The sequence below is a fragment of the Mixophyes fleayi genome, chromosome 12 (assembly GCF_038048845.1).
Source record: "Mixophyes fleayi isolate aMixFle1 chromosome 12, aMixFle1.hap1, whole genome shotgun sequence".
Taxonomy (NCBI): Eukaryota; Metazoa; Chordata; class Amphibia; order Anura; family Limnodynastidae; genus Mixophyes; species Mixophyes fleayi.
Window position 1 is genome coordinate 23,471,923 of NC_134413.1, and position 19,181 is coordinate 23,491,103.

At 41.4% G+C, this 19,181-nt stretch overlaps 2 protein-coding genes across 6 annotated transcripts in view; one reads left to right on the plus strand and one right to left on the minus strand.

Moving 5' to 3' along the window:
* Positions 1-814: 814 nt before the first annotated feature.
* TIMM9 (translocase of inner mitochondrial membrane 9) lies at positions 815-8,213 on the minus strand. The gene is made up of 4 exons (XM_075191903.1): positions 8,062-8,213; positions 3,560-3,624; positions 2,777-2,872; positions 815-1,259 (listed from the first exon to the last, which is right to left on the minus strand). Exons 2-4 carry the CDS (start codon positions 3,596-3,598, stop codon positions 1,125-1,127), a joined length of 270 nt encoding a protein of 89 aa, XP_075048004.1. The 5' UTR covers positions 3,599-3,624; positions 8,062-8,213; the 3' UTR covers positions 815-1,124.
* A 4,081-nt stretch (positions 8,214-12,294) lies between these two features.
* KIAA0586 (KIAA0586 ortholog) overlaps positions 12,295-19,181 on the plus strand; it is a 170,600-nt gene continuing 163,713 nt past the window's right edge. For 3 of the 5 annotated variants that reach the window (XR_012680255.1, XM_075192980.1, XM_075192979.1), the window contains exons 1-5: positions 12,295-13,103; positions 16,217-16,281; positions 16,968-17,049; positions 17,259-17,328; positions 18,125-18,302. Coding sequence is in view for 4 of the 5 variants with exons in the window: in XM_075192980.1 (XP_075049081.1) it covers positions 12,593-13,103; positions 16,217-16,281; positions 16,968-17,049; positions 17,259-17,328; positions 18,125-18,302 (906 nt within the window). In the remaining variant the exon portion in view is untranslated. The remainder of the gene's footprint in view (positions 13,104-16,216; positions 16,282-16,967; positions 17,050-17,258; positions 17,329-18,124; positions 18,303-19,181) is intronic. The other 2 variants (XM_075192976.1, XM_075192977.1) reach the window with 1 other exon arrangement.

Here is a 19,181-nt window from a genome sequence, read left to right on the forward strand (position 1 = left end):
AGTAGTTTAGCTATTTTGCCCACGAGCAGCAGTACGATATCAAGCTCAGACAACCTGTACCTCTACAGCTCCTGCGGAAGTTCTAGCGTTCCTGCCCTGCTAGGACTTGTAGTTCCACAAAAGCTGGCAAGCTACATTTGAACTACCCACGTCTGAATTATACTAATATTGGAAGCTGTCGCTTTATATTCGACATTGGCAGCACGTTCCAGAAGTGGCCGATCCATTCTCCCCTTATAAGTCCTGACTGACATAATACTGCTGTCTCTTACTAGGTCATAATCAGTGCACCCCTCCACCTTAACTTGGCAATAGTAAATAAAGGCGTAAGTACCATAGTAGCAGGAGGTGCGGCTGCTATAGGCCTACATTTGGGGTGCCAGCCTCCTCTGTGAATGCCCCTAATCTATATGGCATGCGGTACATAGAGGCCCCTTAAATTGAAGTTAAAATAAAGATTATGAAAGTCAGTGCAGAGACTTTTTTATTATTTTGTATTGAGCAGTAATGTCCTTTGGTTTTGCCATTTATCCATTACATAGGCATAAACCCTGTTCATCTGAACCAAGAAAGTAGTGTGAAACAGAATGAAGCATAGACACTTTGATTACAGCACAAGGCAGATGGTTGGGGTCACATACAAACAGCATAACCCAATATGACGGCAGTACAATGGAATCACCTCATGCAAACAAGCTTCTTCCCCTTATAATGTAATAGGGAAACTATCAATCTAATATTCTCCCTTGTAGGATAAATTTAATTCACAGATTATAAACAATGAAAATTAGCACATACTGTAATTGCTCAGAAATAGGTACATGATCAATTTTAATTCTCAGATACATCACAAAACTTAAATGGCAATTAAATATTGTTTTTCTATTTTTATTATAAAAGTATTTTTAATGTCTGTGAATACATATCGGTGACTGCAATCCATTTAATAGCTTCCCATAATGAAATGACCGGTCTCTGACAACGTCAATCTTATTTCGGCATTTAACCTGTCGGGTCTTCCGCACGGAGTGTATCGGCGCACCGATAACTCTGTAGTGCAGCTTCCCTGGACAGCACGGCACGTGGGCTTCTAGACCGATGTTACCTTGAAGAACGGTCTCCATTTATCGAGGCTGCCCAATAAGTCCTGCTTTAGCTGCCAAGGCCTCATTCTGTTGTATATGGTATTCCTGAAATCTCATCGATATCCTCTGTGTCATCTTCAGATATTTCTGTAGACAGTGCTCTGAGCAGGTAACCTAAGAATAAAGACAGAATATGACACGTCAGTGAATGTGAAACATTCTGCACATATGTATGTTTTGCGCAAATCGTGTATCAAGGATACAAGGTTGTTTTTGTAACGGATCTTTAAATAAGTCGCTTTATACTAAAGTGATAGTAATAGCATACACAAATGTATGTATAAAGATCTGAGGACCTGAAGATATCTGTCATAGGGTTTAATCATGGGGTGGGCACTATCTATGAAAGAGTTTAAACATATGGGAGGGGCACATTATTGTGCGCACACCACACTTCCTGTCACAAACGCTGCATGAAGCATTCATGGCTGTTAGAAGACAGCAAGGAACTAAGTAGAGGGTCTGTGGTTTTCAAGATACCTTTCATTTTTCAATTGGATCATTTTGTATTACATGTTAGTGACTCTTTAAACATAAGGCTGATTTTGAAGACTCACTGAAATTTTACAGTATAATATAGAATATAAAAAAAGGAAAGTTATTATCGGAATGGCAATATATCAGTGGTATTTACACTTTGAATAATACATAAATAGTACCATAGGTTTGTGTTATGTCAACATTATCCACATAACCTTAGATTAGCCTTTTGTATGGGAAACATCAAATGTAATGCTTTATTTAAATGATGCTTTTTGTTTGCTAAACAATAATTTTCCACCAAGTAATAAACAATAAATAACGATCGTGTTTTAATACATATTATTTTGTACCCAATTTACCACTCAGATTCTTACTGGCAATATAATTTATAGACAACTTTAAAGCAATTAAAGGAAGGTTCATTATTAATGAATAAGCAAATAATGTGTTACAAAGCTGATTTATCATAGAATTTGGATTCTAATCGAGAAAACTTGAGAACTGATCTATAACATTTTTCCTTTTTATCAGATTTTCCCTAGTTTGAAAAAAAAGTGTCATTAATTAAAATTAGATCAAATAATTTGGCATTAGAAAGCAGATACATGAACGGACATATAACATATAACAAATTACTGTTATATGCATCTAATGTAGAACCAAATAAGTATACTCTACACGAAATTAATTTCTTTATTGGTTAACATACCACTGAGACTTGGGGGGTATATTTACTAAACCGTGGGTTTGAAAAGTGGATATGTTGCCTATAGCAACCAATCAGATTCTAGCTGTCATTTTGTAGAATGCACTAAATACATGATAGCTAGAATCTGATTGGTTTCTATAAGCACATCTTTACTTTTTCAAACCCACAGTTTAGTAAATATACCCCCAGGTGTTAAGTAAAAATAAGAATTGGAAAACTACAGGTGGTGAAGGCCTACAAGGAAAATAAAACAGTTGATTGCACAGTAAATAGCCTTCTATTTTAGAATTAAGCCATTTCAATGCTGCTTGCTGAAGTGTCAGCAGTAAATGTATCGTACAAAATTCTAGCAATTTAAATATTTTAGTTATTTCCATAATACCAAATGGTATTAATAATTTGCAATTCCCTCATTGGTGCATAGAGGACACAAACATACCTCTTCAGGCTTAACATCTCGTGTTGTAAAATCTTTTACACAGTCCAGAAAGCAGTTTTCTGTCAGTTTGTTGTATGTTCCAAGAAATTCTTTAAACTGAAATGCAAAACAGTTGGTTTATGCTTGTTGAACATGAAGAGAAATTAGATATACATACATGTGAAAAGAAGTAGCTCAATGAACTACCTCAACTTGCTCAAACTTAAGCTATTGGCCGTTCAACAGTAGAAGAAAAGACACAAGGCTATTGCTCTAAAGACAATACACTGAAGAAGCATCGATGGTCATCTGACCAATAATTAAAAAAGTAGAAAACTTGTGTGTGGTGAACAGTTTAAGCTGCCATTTTAAATGGCAAATCCCCCTGGTCAGCCATTTTGAAATGAGAGTCTTCAACTGACCAATCAAAAGTTTAGGAAGAAAAAAAACATTATATTTTTTAATTATTGTGAGAATGTTTGTCCATTTAGCGCTGCCAGGATTTTATCACTATTCCAACAACGACGTTACATCTATTAGCACATCATCAATGGGCAGATAATAAAATGTACTTTCTTTGTCTAGGAGGGGGAAGATTTTCATGCATGCGCTATCCAAAGAAATTACTTCCTCTCAGTACCCAATCTCGAAAGCTTCTCTACTGCTTTAAAACACATTACCATAAACAGACAACAGTACAGTTGTGAAGTGTTATATACAAAATCAATCTTGGACAAGAGACGTAGGTGACCTACTTGACAGCTTATATAAAAAAGTGATCTCCACACTATATGACCTATTTACCTGTTTAATTTGATCCGATTCTGAAATCTGAGCAGCCATAATCTCTACGGTTTAGAATCTGTCACCTGTTAGAAAAAAATAATGTCAAATATACAACAATATCTTAATGAACACATAAAACGTTTAATTTGTATGCTTTAATATATGGACACATTCTTAAAAGCTCCAGGGTGCTGTGAGAATAGGTAAAAATGAAGCATGAAACAAACTAGTTTTAGTGATGTTTGCCATGAGCGCATAAGAAATTGGCTGTACCCTGTTGTAAAATTTGAAGTGGGACATTAAAACACAATGATGGGAATGAGCCCATAGAATAGCATTCATCCTATTTTTAATTCATTTTTCAGGCATTGTAGCTAAAAACTTTATTAACAACAAATAGGTGCGAACAAGCCCTTAGACTGAGTATTGGCTTACAAAATTCTCTTACACCAGAGGAAAAAACTACATCAGGTGGACAAAGTGTCTGTCCTCACGTTAACTTCTTTACACTGTGGCAGTTCAATGCAATTGGCACTCAACAGACCTAAAGCTTTATAGCATCCCCTCGTTGTGCTGGATTTCCAAACACTTGTAATTCTTTAACATATGCTGTAGACCATACAGCAAACCTCCATACTCTAAATATGTTGCAATAAGCAGCCAGAATGCCTCAAGTTCATTGTTATATACAGCAAACCCTTCACCACAAGCTCATGTTATCTATGGTCAAGGTCAGAATTGCACCACTCAGCCACAATGTTAAAGAGCAGGCTGGTTGGTCTTTACCTCTATGGAGCACACCTTTGTTAGGTAAGAAAAATCAGGCAACTGTGTAATTCTAATAATTCCTCCCACCCCATTGAGGACAATCTCTGTCCCACAACTGCTGAAGGAGAAAAGGGGATTTTTGCACTTACAGGTAAATCCCCTTCTCTAAAGCTGTAGGAGGACACAGAAGAACCTATTCAGGAATGAGTCTCTTTGCTGGGCTAATGACAAATAGAGGAAACAGGAAGGAGAATCATAGGGCTGAGCAGCCGGTTGTTTTTCCAATGCCCTGCTTCCTAAAGATAAACATCACCCACAGTCTGTGTCCATCTACAGCCTCATAGAAGGGGATATAACAGCGAGTATACTTCATTTATGACCCTGTACTTGATTAAAGTTGTGTCAATGGTTCATCTTGTGAAAAATAGATTAAAAAAATGAAAAAATACTGGAGCACACAATTCTCCCCTCACTCAAACTACAAATAACTTTGACTCTGCAACCATGTAGAGCAAAGATAGGCAACAAGAAGTCTGCAAAGCCATCACCTGCAGCCCCCAGCACCTTCTAGCCATAGCTTTTATTCTCTGCTTTATGTCCTGCCTAGCTTTATTTACCACCCCCATCCAAACTGAATAGGACAGTGAGCCGCAGGTGAAGCTTTCTTGGATCAGTGGACCTCCATATCACGTGAACTGCACAAAATTGAGGTCACGTAGCGCCAACAGCACTCCTGAGATTAGAGGGGGAGGGATGTGCAGTCTGCACCATATGGTCTCTCTCCTTCCTCCAGTAGAAAGAGCTGTGTTATTCTTTTTTCACTCATCAAAGCAAGGTAAGGAAGTTTTTATAGAATAGAAGTGGGTGGTTACTGGTACTCCCAAGTGAGGTGGAAAGTTTAAGCAGGATGTTGTGTAGAGTCTGAGGGGCATAGGATATTTGAAAGTTGATTGAGTAAATGTATGGGAATATATGAGTGATTGGATGAATGAGAATTGTGGGGATCAAAGGGGTGTTTTGGGGTGAGTAGGGGACTTGAAATGCCTCCAAAATTCTCGAGAGGCTCGTCTGCAGCCGTCTCACCTCCTACCTTTCTGAACACTCCCTCCTTGATCCTCTCCAGTCTGGCTTCCGCCCCCTTCACTCCACTGAAACTGCCCTGGCTAAAGTCACCAACGACCTCCTCTCTGCTAAAGCCAGCGGCCACTTCTCCCTTCTCATCCTCCTTGACCTCTCTGCAGCCTTCGACACCGTTGACCACCCCCTCCTCCTCCACACCCTCCAGTCTCTCGGCTTCTCCGGCTCAGTCCTGTCCTGGTTCACCTCTTACCTTGCTGACCGATCCTTCTCTGTGACCACCTCTGGGTCTCTCTCCCCCCCGTCCACCCTTCCTGTCGGGGTCCCTCAGGGCTCTGTTCTGGGACCATTACTCTTCTCTCTATACACCTCTTCCCTGGGTCAACTCATCAGCTCCTTCGGCTTTAACTACCACCTTTACGCTGACGACACTCAACTATACCTCTCTTCTCCTGATCTCTCTCCCGTGTCCGCCTGCCTCTCTGCCATCTCCTCCGGGATGTCCTCCCGATTCCTCAAACTTAACCTCGCCAAAACTGTGCTCATAGTTTTTCCTTCCTCTCATACCTCATCCCCTTCTGACCTCTCCATCACTGTCGACAACTCCTCTATCTCCCCTGTCCCCCAACTTCGCTGTCTTGGTGTCATCCTCGACTCCTCTCTCTCCTTTTGCCCCCACATCCTCTCTCTTGCTAAATCCTGCCGCTTCCAGCTGCGTAACATCGCTCGCATCCGGCCCTTCCTCTCCCAAGATACCACCAAATGTCTCATCCACTCTCTGATCATCTCCCGCCTAGACTACTGCAACCTCCTCCTCAATGGCCTCCCCCACTCTCATCTTGCTCCCCTTCGATCTGTTCTTAACGCTGCTGCTAGACTCATTTTCCTTTCTCGCCGCACCTCTTCTGTCTCCCCCCTCTATCTAGCCCTTCACTGGCTCCCATTCCCCTTCAGAATCCTCTTTAAACTCCTCACACTCACATACAAGGCCCTCGCCAACTCCACTGCGCCCTACATCTCCACCCTCCTCTCTATTCACACTCCATCCCGCCCTCTGCGTTCTGCCTCTGATCGTCGTCTCTCTTCCCCCCTTATTACCTCCTCCCACGCGCGTATCCAAGACTTTGCCCGCGCTGCCCCCCTCCACTGGAACAAGCTCCCTCCCTCCATCAGAACTTCCCCTAATCTGTCCAGTTTTAAACGGGCTTTAAAAACCCACCTTTTTCTTAAAGCCTTTCAGTCTCCCACTTAACTCCCTACCTTTTCTGCTGCCTCTCCTCCTTCTTTCCCCTTCCCTGTCCCCCTATTCTCCCTCTCTCCCCTGCGTCTCTTTGTCTGTCCACCCCTTCCCTTAGATTGTACGCTCCTCTGAGCAGGGCCTGTTTCCACCACTTCTAACTCTGCTCTCCAGCTACTTTGCCCTCCTCCTCGAGGACCCTCCTCCCCCCGTCCCCTCTGGGGGTCTCCCTGTCTTCCGCGCCCTCCTTCTTGGGCTCTGTCGTTTGCCGATCCTCCCTCCCCCTTTCCCCGCCCTCTCTAGCTGTGCATTGAGCTTACTGAGTTACTGTACTGTGCTGTCTCACCTTGTATTGTAATTTGTTTTGTCCCTGTACGGCGCCACGGACACCTTGTGGCGCCCTATAAATAAAAATTAAAAATAATAATAATAATAGGGGAAATTTGATGCACTCTATGTAGAGTATTCTAAGGGTGTGCAGTGTGTTTTTTTTCTTCCATTAGATGTATTGTCTTAACTTATTTCTGAGATTAAGAGTAATATGCAGCCCTTTTGAAGGCTAGATGGCCAAACATATGGTCCTTGACATGCCCATTAGTGATGTAGAGACATCAAAATGACATTAACTTCATGCAGGTAATACATATAAAAAATTATACATTCTCACAATTCCATTAAATTGGTTATAAAGTAAAAAAAAAAAATACTACACATCCATTGTCACCTTAATACTTTAAGGTAATTCAAAACAAACTGAAAATGGTTACTTCCCAGTTACAGTATAGTCAGCATATTTTAGAATACTGAGGTGACCTTGAAAAATAAATCACTGTAAAATGATGGGCTTATCCTGCTGCTACAAATGTTGTCAATCTACATATACAACATAGCACATCCATTATCATATTTCAGACAGAAACATACATTTAGAAGTATTTTAATAAATTGGGGGCACTAATCTGGGTTCATCCATTTCAAAAACACAAAAATAAGTAATTTTTCTCCAAATATGAGAAAATAACGTTTAACTCACATATGAATACTAATATGCAAGAGGTATTTAGCAAAGAGAGGTGACATGACAGATCTGGTTATGCAGTGATAAGGAAGAGCCCACTTCCACCAATCACAGAGCACGTTGTTGCAGCACATCAGAGGTAGGTAACATGTGACTCTCCATTTTTTGTGGAACCACAAGTCCCAGTATGTCCTGAAGGAATGCTGGGACTTGTAGTTCATCAGTAGCTGGAAATCCCCAAGCTGCCTGATCTGCAGGAAGGGTACCATAGGGAAATAGATGATACAGGACTAATTTGTAAGTCATACAATTATGGGGCACACTTATTTAGCTAAATACAAGCCGATATATTTCTCTTCATTGATCTGACAGCTGCCACCACCCCGCTGGGCAATGTCACACACCCCAATACTCACTGACCTGCTCCCAGCAGCTCTCACTCTGCTCTCCTTGTCCTGCCGGGGGGAACACGTGGGAGGAGCGACCTCTATTCACTGCAGCACATTCGTCACAAATGTAGAACTTAGTGCAGTAAACGGGAAAAAAATCAAAACACAGCTAGTAGGCAAAGTCTACGCATAAGGTCTTCTTGCTTATTATTCCTGTTTAATAATATGGTCTTTTCGTATTATGTTAACCTTTCAGTGAACGTTTCATCACGAATTAGCACACACATTTCCCCTGGGTTGCCAGGCAATTCTTGTGTTTCACTATCAACCTCTCCGTGGAAACAGTGCTCTGATTTTTATAGTTCCAAGTGATTTTTTTAGTGGTACAGCATTGCAAGATTAACATTGTTCCCTGATTGAGATTAGGATTTCTATTGTAGGTCAGGCACGTAAATCCAAACACATATGACTGGACTGCAATTAGATATGATGTATATTTTACAACTGTCCCCTGGGAGAGAGGTGTGTGCTGATTAGGGTGAAGGGGGCATGTTGTCATGCCAGTATCACTGACCCCACCCCATGATGTTTATTGCTTCAAATTTCAGACTCCCTGAAATAGGGGTGATCTCCCTCACTCCCTGAAGAGTCTGGCATTCTCCCTGATGCTGAGCCAATACAAGACGTGGTTGGCGTCGCCATCTGTGGCATGATGACACAGTTCAGAAATTGTGTCCTACGTCGATGTATTGATGCCTATGGAGGTGGCCATTTTCATGGAGACCAAGATTTAATCAAAGACTGACAGCTAAGACAAGAGGACTTCAGTCATGGAGACATAAATGTAAAAGACACTTCAGTCTCTAGAGATTCATTAGCTGCTTTCCTTTTTTTTTTTTAATCTCTTTATTTATGCAGAAAAAAAAACCCAGAAGTTCCATATAACAGATAATAACAGGGAAGAAAAACATTTGAACATAAGGGCCAGAACATGACAATTGAGAAACGGGAAGAAAGTCAGGCAAATGACATATTGTTGAACAAATTCCTAAACATAAAAGGAAGCAGTAATTTAACCTATAAAGAGGAAGTAGGCTGGCCCAATCAAAGATTATGGAAGACTCAGCTGCCTTGGAACTCTAAATCGATGCTGCTTAGCTGCTTTTCTTTAACGCATAGTTTCCTACTCTCCCGGAATGTCCGGGAGACTCCCGCATTTCTGGGAAACCTCCCGGGAGAGCAGGGCAACCTCTCGGTTCTCACCCCCGCAATAGATAAGTGGTGGGGGGTGGGCTTAATTACACAAATATTGCGTCATCTTAACCCCGCCCCCTGCTGTAATTGAACAAAATTGTGACAACCGTTTAGGGGGCAGAGCCAAAATGATGCGACTCGTCAAGCCCCGCGCCCCCACGCCCACCTCCCCCGGGATCTCCCTGAAGCCAATGAGGAAAAGTTGGCAAGTATGTTAAAATTTGTGATGTGGGCATGCTGATGGATGTATTAAAATCTTTTATTTATATATTTCATTTATATCCTATTACCTGATATTAGGTTTGTTTCTCCTGTGTGTTGACATATTCAGCTCAGTGACTGTGTCAATTGTGTGTTTTACTTTTTGCCTTCATCCACACTTCTTATTACCGCCTGCAGTGAGGACAGCTGCTGTGTGGATTTGTCTTGGAAAGCTACCTGCCAGAGCTGCAGAAGCTGGTAACAGCAGGCTTTGAGGGTGAGGCAAGCAGTCCTCATACACGCTGCCATCCATTTGGACCAAAAGCCAGGGCATAGGAAAATTGAAAAGTTTAAAAGCCCCTTCCCTGAGGAGAGAAAACAGTTGACATCTTGAAGACAGGACAGGCTGGGGTTACAACTTCTGCAGGACTGCTGAGAATCAGGGCAGCACAGTGGCCTAGTGGTTTGCACTTCTGCCTCGCACCACTAGGGTCATGAGTTTGATTCCCGACCATGGCCTTATCTGTGTGGAGTTTGTATGTTCTCCCTGTGTTTGCGTGCGTTTCCTCCAGGTGCTCTGGTTTCCTCCCACACTCCAAAAAAAAATACTGATAGGTTAATTGGCTGCTATCAAAATTGACCCTAGTCTCTCAATCTCTGTCTGTCTGTGAGTGTGTGTCTATATTAGGGAATTTAGACTGTAAGCTCCAATGGGGCAGGGACTGATGTGAATGAGTTCTCTGTACAGCGCTGCGGAATTAGTGGCGCTATATAAATAAATGATGATGATGATGAATCAGAGGCTAAGAAGAAGGATTGTGGAATGTGTGGGAGGCTGAAGCATGTCCTAGTAGTGTTACCTGATCATGTAAATTCAGGCGCTATAGAGTTGCCACATGTATGACTTTTACCCAGTCTAGTGACAAGTCAGATTTTACAAAATCCTATTAGATTCTGAGATCACTAATTAGTTTTCAAGTAATGTGAAAACAAGAACAAAGCACATAGAACAAACCAGTGTCAGTAAACAGAACAAACAGGTTCTCTCTGCAGCAAAATTAAAGTCTGAGAGAAAACTGGAATAGGAAACGAATGAGAAATGTTGCTTGTTCCTGGCCCAAGTGTTCACCCTGACAGAACATTTACTGTAGGATTCAGTTAAACCTATTTTTACAGACTTTCAAACTGGTGACATGTGCAGTGACTGTGTAGCAAGTGCCTGTGTGTACAAACCCTAAGGGCTTGATGCAGAGTTGAACTTATGCCAGTTTTCTTAGTGTAAATTGCACAAATTCAAACTGTGCTTGTCCACAAAGAGGATGTATTTGTACAGACGCAGCCTTGCACGTATCTGACACTTGCATCTCCTTACGACTGGAAAGGTGGAACAGGGAGGGAATGGGCATGCAAGTGCAGGCTGAGTCCAGTAAGAGCGTGTTTTACGTAAATGCAACACATGCAGGTCTGCACAAACCATACATGCATTCATGGAGTGAAGTGTCAGAAAGTATGGCAAAAACACGCCTATACATCTGCCAGCTAGAAGGTGAATCTTTGCACCTGGTAGTTGGCTGATGATAATGAATTGGTGTAAACCAGGCGCCCATGCTGCAAATGCGGAGCTGGATGCAAATCGAGATGACTAGAGCAGTGTTTCCCAACTCCAGTCCTCAGGGACCCCTAACAGTGCATGTTTTCCATATCTCTTTGCTGGAGCACAGGTGTATTCATTACTAACTGACACATTTTGAAAGATCCACAGGTGCTACTAATTATTTCACTTGTGACCTAGAAAATCTGCACTGTTAGGGGTCCCTGAGGACTGGAGTTGGGAAACACTGATCTAGAGGAAGTAAAAGTCGCAACAAGGGTTCCGTAGGTGAAACTGTGGAAGGATCATTAACACTTTCTTATACTCGCCAACTTTCTATTGGTAGACTCTGGGAGACCCTGGATGGAGGGCGTTGTGGGATGGCGGAAGGGAGTGAGGTGCAGCAGATCACGTCATTTTGTCCCCACGATGAGATAATCATTTTGTTATGGGGACTACTACCTGCATGTAGTGGACCTAAATGACGCGATTTGTGGTGAATCGCGTCATTTAGGTTCACTACAAGCAGGATGCGGGAGAATTGCCAGTTCTAACGCAGAATTCTGGAGTCTGCTGGACATTCCGGGAGAGTTGGCACAAGTATGCGCTTTCTAGCAAAATACGCTATTTTGCGGGCACAAGAGTAATTTACGCCCATGTTGTGCCCTACTTCACACCAGCCCCTAAATGTTCTATATGCTGTATTTGTTACAATGGATGTATTCAATACTGACAAGGGAGTAAATTAAATAAATGGGAAAGGGGGGCTTGGTATTAACACTGGTGGCCATGAAAAATATTTTGAGGCTTTCTCTTTGTCTACTCATTGCATTTTCTAAACTGCACTACAAAAATGACATGATTTTAATGGTTGCTATGAGTTGCCACATATTTTTTTTAACTAATACACCAGTTTTTATAATCATCATTTATTTACCTGTGAAATAAAAACATCATTTGAGATGAAACAGGTTTTTGGTTTGATTTAGACTCTTAAGGAGTACTTCTGTTTAGACATTAGTGGATATTACATTATTTTTCACAATGGCTCTGACAGCAGTAAAGAAAATGAAACTTATTCAATGGTGCTCCAGCTGCAATGTTTCTGCACGGAACACAATCTTTGCACACACTTTCTAACCGTTATTGTTTGTAGGTAACTAGCACCCAGCAACGAAAGAGCTAATTACAAGAGAACGATTTAGATGAATCCTTCTTGTCCCCGCTGTGGAATACATTCTAGTGAAGACATTCTATGTGTTCCTAATAGATATTGGTCTTCGAAAATATGGCCGCTGCCAGGACTACAGTGTCCTCATTTTGTAGAATCTTATCTATCACAGTGTCATTCTCTTTTACTGAACTAATGCCAAACATTCAACACTTGTCCGCTTCTATCTGTTTCCCCCTGATTGATGCTTTGAAGCTGAGCAGCGGGAAGTGACCGGGTAACAGTAGTCCCTGGAGGGCATTGTCCCGCTGGCTGGTCAGGGGCGGGTGAAGTGCCAAGAGAGTCATGTGGGAGGAAGCCTCGGACATTAGCTTAGATTCTATGGCCAGCACTACAGCTAGTGATGTACTGATCCGTTCCACTAGTGTGCAGCTGACTGGGTCACAGGGGAAGGGGGCAGCAGAGGGCAGGGGGCACCTTACTGCCAATGGGGAGCTGGAGGGAGATCAGAGCAGCCAGCTGGTGTTAGGTGCCCCAGGTAAGGCAGTAGTGGCAGGGGGTGGGCAGGAGAGTTGTCATCACTTGGCGGCTTGTAGTGGAAGAATAGAGCCCAGTCAAGTGGGACCCTCTGGGGGATCAATGAGGAATAGTGGACAGGGGGAGACTGGCATCCTCCCTGCAAGGTCCCAGGATAGTGAGGGGAGCAAAGTGCACATCTCGGTGAAGAGACTGCAGGAGTTACCAGCTCATTTCCCAGATTTCGCTTTCAAGAAGTGGGATCCTGCATATGTCCCCCCAGCTCTACCAGCTAACAAGTATCCTGCTGTCAAATTCACCCAAATGGATGGTATACCAGGTATGACTACACAACAATTACCTATGAAATACCGAACACTATACTGTGCTTGTCCCTATTCTTAACCAACATGGCACTTTTGAGCTTTCATGCAACTGCATTTTTCAGTATGATCTTCAACCTCAAGCTGGCATAGCATGCTGTGACTTGTAGTTCCATAACAGCTAGATAGGAGCGGGTTGCCAATCGCTTGTTATATACCATAGATATTATTATTTTCAAAGATTGCATTACATTTTCAGTGATTTTAATAAGCCCATGGCAAATGTGTGTGCTTCTAAAGTAAAAATAGTTAACCTTAGTAAAAATGGTGATTGAAACTTTCAGGCATGTTAAATCTAATCAGTATTTGCTCATTACTATGCAATGCTTGATGTAGCTTTAATTATTGCATTAAATATTATATGTAGGTTTTATTTGCATCTTATCTTTCTATTAATGTTAGGCACAAAAGGTATGTTACTCTGCAGACTTTAATTTGCTGACTTTTGATCACTGCTATATACTTCTGCTGTTTATAAGGATACAACACTGACACCCTGTGGCCAAAGTATGATGCAACCATATCTCAGCTTGTCATATTAAGTTTACTGATCATTGTTGTCAACTTGGAAACCATAGTCACCTATATATATATATATATATATATATATATATGAACCAGTTCACAAATCCAAACGCTAGACAGAATGTTCAAGCATGACAGTCACTGATGTAAAGATAGTCAATTTCTAATGCCACAGTATGAGGTGTGCTAGCTAACCATATGGAGCTCGTTGAACAGAAGTAATACTGTTTGCGATTCAACAGATAGACAGGATTAAGTGGAATTGCGTGTACCGATACAGTTCACCAGATAACAAATCAAATAGGTGGGAGCGTACCAGAAAGTAAAATAAAACCAGCTTATCTGTATCAGGGTCTCCGACAGGAAATCTCAGCTCCGTCTGGTATGTCAGGAACAGGCAAAACAGCAACTGCAGTATACAGTAGTTCTTAGCCTCAGGCAGCCGTCCCCATACAGTCACCGCTCACAGTCTCCAATTAACCGTAATAGTAGAGATAGAGGAGCCATATAGTGTAGTAATTTATGTACAAAAAATTTATTCAGAAATCATATAAATGCACACTCACATTTAACAAGATAATAGTAAGCTTATCTGTAATTAGGCAGTAGGTCAGCTTGTACCAGTATGGATCCCTGGAGAGCTTCACAGGTATTACCAACGATCTCCACACAGAAGTATCAGGGTATACCCAATAGATGTCCAGGGTAGTGGTGTGACCTATACAAGCTTATAGCTAAGTGATGGGGCCTCAACGCGTTTCGTCTTGACAGACTTCTTCTTGAAGTCTGTCAAGACGAAACGCGTTGAGGCCCCATCACTTAGCTATAAGCTTGTATAGGTCACACCACTACCCTGGACATCTATTGGGTATACCCTGATACTTCTGTGTGGAGATCGTTGGTAATACCTGTGAAGCTCTCCAGGGATCCATACTGGTACAAGCTGACCTACTGCCTAATTACAGATAAGCTTACTATTATCTTGTTAAATGTGAGTGTGCATTTATATGATTTCTGAATAAATTTTTTGTACATAAATTACTACACTATATGGCTCCTCTATCTCTACTATTACGGTTAATTGGAGACTGTGAGCGGTGACTGTATGGGGACGGCTGCCTGAGGCTAAGAACTACTGTATACTGCAGTTGCTGTTTTGCCTGTTCCTGACATACCAGACGGAGCTGAGATTTCCTGTCGGAGACCCTGATACAGATAAGCTGGTTTTATTTTACTTTCTGGTACGCTCCCACCTATTTGATTTGTTATCTGGTGAACTGTATCGGTACACGCAATTCCACTTAATCCTGTCTATCTGTTGAATCGCAAACAGTATTACTTCTGTTCAACGAGCTCCATATGGTTAGCTAGCACACCTCATACTGTGGCATTAGAAATTGACTATCTTTACATCAGTGACTGTCATGCTTGAACATTCTGTCTAGCGTTTGGATTTGTGAACTGGTTCAACTACATTATTGTTGGATACCAACCCAGAGATTTGTATCACATCCTTATGCCAACCTATTCTGTACCCACTTTGTTCAGTATAATCTGTTGACATCACTATTGCGCCCTCCTTCTGTTGCACCTACCACATCTATTTTCGGCCTTACCAGCCAGAGTTTTGAAGGAAGGCTGCCTCCTCACATGGAAGAGGTGTATATGTGGGTTTAACTTTATCACTTCATTTATACAATACTGCATTGAGCGCCAGTGTTTATATCTTGTGTCTACATATATATATATATATATATAGTAAACCAGTTGTCTACGTCATACATGTGGTTGAAATAATTTATGGCTAAACTTTATGATCACATAGACTTTATTTTCTAGTAAAATTGCCATTTAAGATTTTCCATTGACAGATTAGTTTTCAAGTAACTCCAGCAGGTCATATTTTAGGATTTCCCTTTGTTCGAATGGATGGTATTATCATCTGCCCTGTCAAATAGTTTAATTTCCTTTTACATGATTAAGGAAATCTTCAATATATGGCCTATAGGGGGTACTTGAGAAAACCTGCACATTCTATTTCTAATGCAGAACATTGGTGATTCCAAACATATTGTAAATATAATGTTGTCAAAATGAGTTACTGAAGGCTTTAGACATAGGAGCTTACAATCATGTATAGTTCCACTGACAAACTAGAATTATTACGTGATTGCTTTGTATTTACATTGCTGCTTTCAAATTTATTGGAATTGCTGGTACTAACCGATTACAAATTACATTTTATCCCAGAGTCAGTAGGGATTGCATTTATGTTGGATGGATTGTATATTGTTTTGTATTTTTGTTGATTCCAAATAAATGTACAACTATTCAACTTTACGGATCAGGGCTGAATGAATTCTCAGGAGCCAGGCAGCCAGCGTGCCTAAAAAAGTAAAAATTAGCGCTGAAACCTAAGTTTTAGGCGGCATTTCTAGCGATGTCAACGTATGCACATTTCCCTGGCTCCTTAAAAGTTCCTATATTTGATTTGATTTGATTGGCTCCTAAATTCTCCATTTTTTTCCACCCACTTGCGTTATAGATGCTCTAAATGGTTCCATGATACAGAAATATGCTGCTACCAAGAATGACTCTTCATCTCCAAAGGTAGGAAAGGACTACTCCTTTTATATTGAAGATAGCAAAGGTGCATTTTTCTCTAGGGAGATTAAAATTTTCTAAAAACTGCATTTTCTATCATTGAATCTATACAAATGTTTGTCAGCTGCATAATTTTATTTAAAGGATAGAATTGGCATTCAAGGAGTTTCCACTGTAGTTAAAAGAGGTCTTCTGCATAGAAAACAATCCTTGTTTCTGCACACTTACACCAAATTCATTTAGTAACAGTGCCTCCAAAATGCTCAGGAAGAGTGTTAATGGAGAGTACTGCCCCCTCCCTGTGCATATATATGTGTGTGTGTGTGTGTGTGTACATATATATATATATAATTTTTATTTATTTATGGTTCATGGGGGCTACTAAGTGATGCTTATTTAGTGATCAGCTGGAATTATGATCATAGACCATACAAAAAACAAACAAAAACATAGTATTTTCTTATACAGAATCTGGTGTGATGGCTTTTCTATAGCCCGTGTGTTCTCTTCAGGTGTACCTTGCGACATTGCTAGTAACTTGATGAAACTTGTCTGGACTCGTCAATTTAGTGATGACAAAATACAGGAATCTGTTTTTCGATAGTTGTTTTTAAAATAACACAGTCAATACATGTTTGTAATGCAAGCTTGCTGTGTTGTTACATTGGATTGTTCTTTCTCTTGTGTAAAAGGTTCTTGTGACAAAACATTTTGAAGACAATAGAGCTGAGAAAGCAGCGATGAAGAACGCACAGGAGGGCAACCTGCAGAAAGGTAAGTTACTGATGCACAAAAATAAACCTCACATTTATACGTTACTAGTGTAAACTAAACTTGTGATTACTCATGTCTACTAACTAACGCAGTCATCTCTCTTTATGTGCAGATTAATAATTGTAATAATATGTCATGATTACTATTAAGCGGTGTACGTTTCATAATGCATGAATGATCTTTGACACTCTTTTTATTTTGAATTTAAGCTAAAGATGTTCAGATCTCGCAGTTTACCACCGGTCACAAAGAAACCTCTTTGGCCGCATTAAATAAAAGGTAAGTCTTCCTAATGAACAGTGTCCTGACAGCGCTCAGTGTTACCTCTTCTGTCACTGGGCATAGCTGCACATCACACTTCTTATATAGTGTAGCTGTTTCAAGTTTTTGATAACTTTAGTTATTTGTTTCGCTATACATTTGTACTCATGCGCATTGGTTAAGGCTTTGCCATGTTTTGTAGATTTTCTGGACAGTGGTTATCTGGCTATCGACTTTCCTGCCATAGTGCATTTTAGTTCCTTGTCTCCAGCTAGTCATACTATAAACTTGGTAGGGACCATCTTTTTTCTACTGTCTATGCTGATGTACCATGAATAATGTATTAAACGAGGAAAAAAAAAGCAGTCACTGTACTTCTGATTTGTCAATTAAAGTTATACTTACTGTAGAGTCCATTACAAAGCGAACATTGTGGACTGTTTTGTGCTTTTTTTTTTTACCTAATATTTAGTCTTGGTTGGACATATGCAAGATGATAAAATGTCACTTACATGCACTCCCCCGATCCTCCCATCTGGCTGGTGCTGCGATGCCTGGTGTAAGCAGGAGATCCTCTCTCCTCTTGGGATGGACTTTTTTTAAACATCTAATGCGGTAGTCAAGGCCTTTCCAGCCTTGACCAGGACAGAGGATCTCCTGCTCAGACCATCACAGACCCCACCAGGATGTGATAGTGCAGATACGGGAGATTTTCCTCTTTTATCTAACTTCCATAGTTCTTTTTTTTTCTAGTTTTGGTTGTTGTTCTTGTTTAGTTTCTGTTTAAGGAGAATCTGTTTTACCATTAACACAGAGTACAGAGCGGTCCTGGCACTAAAGCAGTGCGTGTTCAGTTGCTGGAGGATGTAGCAAGTAAAGGTAAAAAGACTGCAAGCGCCGCTGAGAGGTATCCAGACTGCAGTGGGATCCACTCTGCTACTATCGCTGCTGCCACCGCTGCAGCCATCGCTGCTGCCGCTCCTGTCCTGAAGGTAATTACCGCCCTCCCCCTTCACAGTATCAGTTTATTTACCCGCCATCGCTCATTCTTGTTTTATGTTTTGCCCGTCTAGCAGTAATCCCGGCACTTGCAGACTTGTCTATGTGAGCTCTTGTGTGCTCTCTGCAGAGCTTGGCATTACTCCATATTGATTTCTGTTTTGTACTGTTCCTTGTTCCTTTTTTTTCTCTCCTGTCTATGTCACGTGCTCCTCTTTAGGCAGCGGGACACTTTCTGTACCCCTCTTTCGTCTTTCTTTTCAGTGACATGCCTCCCTGATTTCCGTCCACCCTTACCCATCTTCTGTGCATTAACCTCTGTATCGTTAAGTGGACTTTGAAATAAGCGTTACATCTAAAAGTAACTCTTTCCCAGGTAATACACTAATCCCTAAGTTCCATTCTTACCTCGCCCTCTCCCATATGCAGACTCCCCCCCCCCCCCCCCCCAGCTTAACCCTAACCTTCCTCACTGAGGAGAGCGGAGTCACGGTGGGGCACACAGAGAGGAGGCGAATGAGATGACAGCGGGTAGCCATGTCGGCGGGCACGATGGCCATGAGTTTTAGTGGGTTATAGGCCAGAAACAAATGTTGCCGAGTAGAGGACACTGGCTTCAAAAGGTGTGAAGTTCACATGATCTTGTGGGTATCTGTATAGCAGTTCTCCGCGTGCAGTTACATGACTAGCAATGTTTCGCTGTTGTTTGAGCAATTGTGTCCACATTGTTGTGGTGGACCTTAATAACCTGTAAAATCACTGCTGTCCAGCAATGGATGTAACTCCTATATTAATCAGCAAGGAGTGTACTAGAACATACAGGATGTCTTCTAATAGAACAGAATTGGATGCTGAAGATACATGATGTGTAT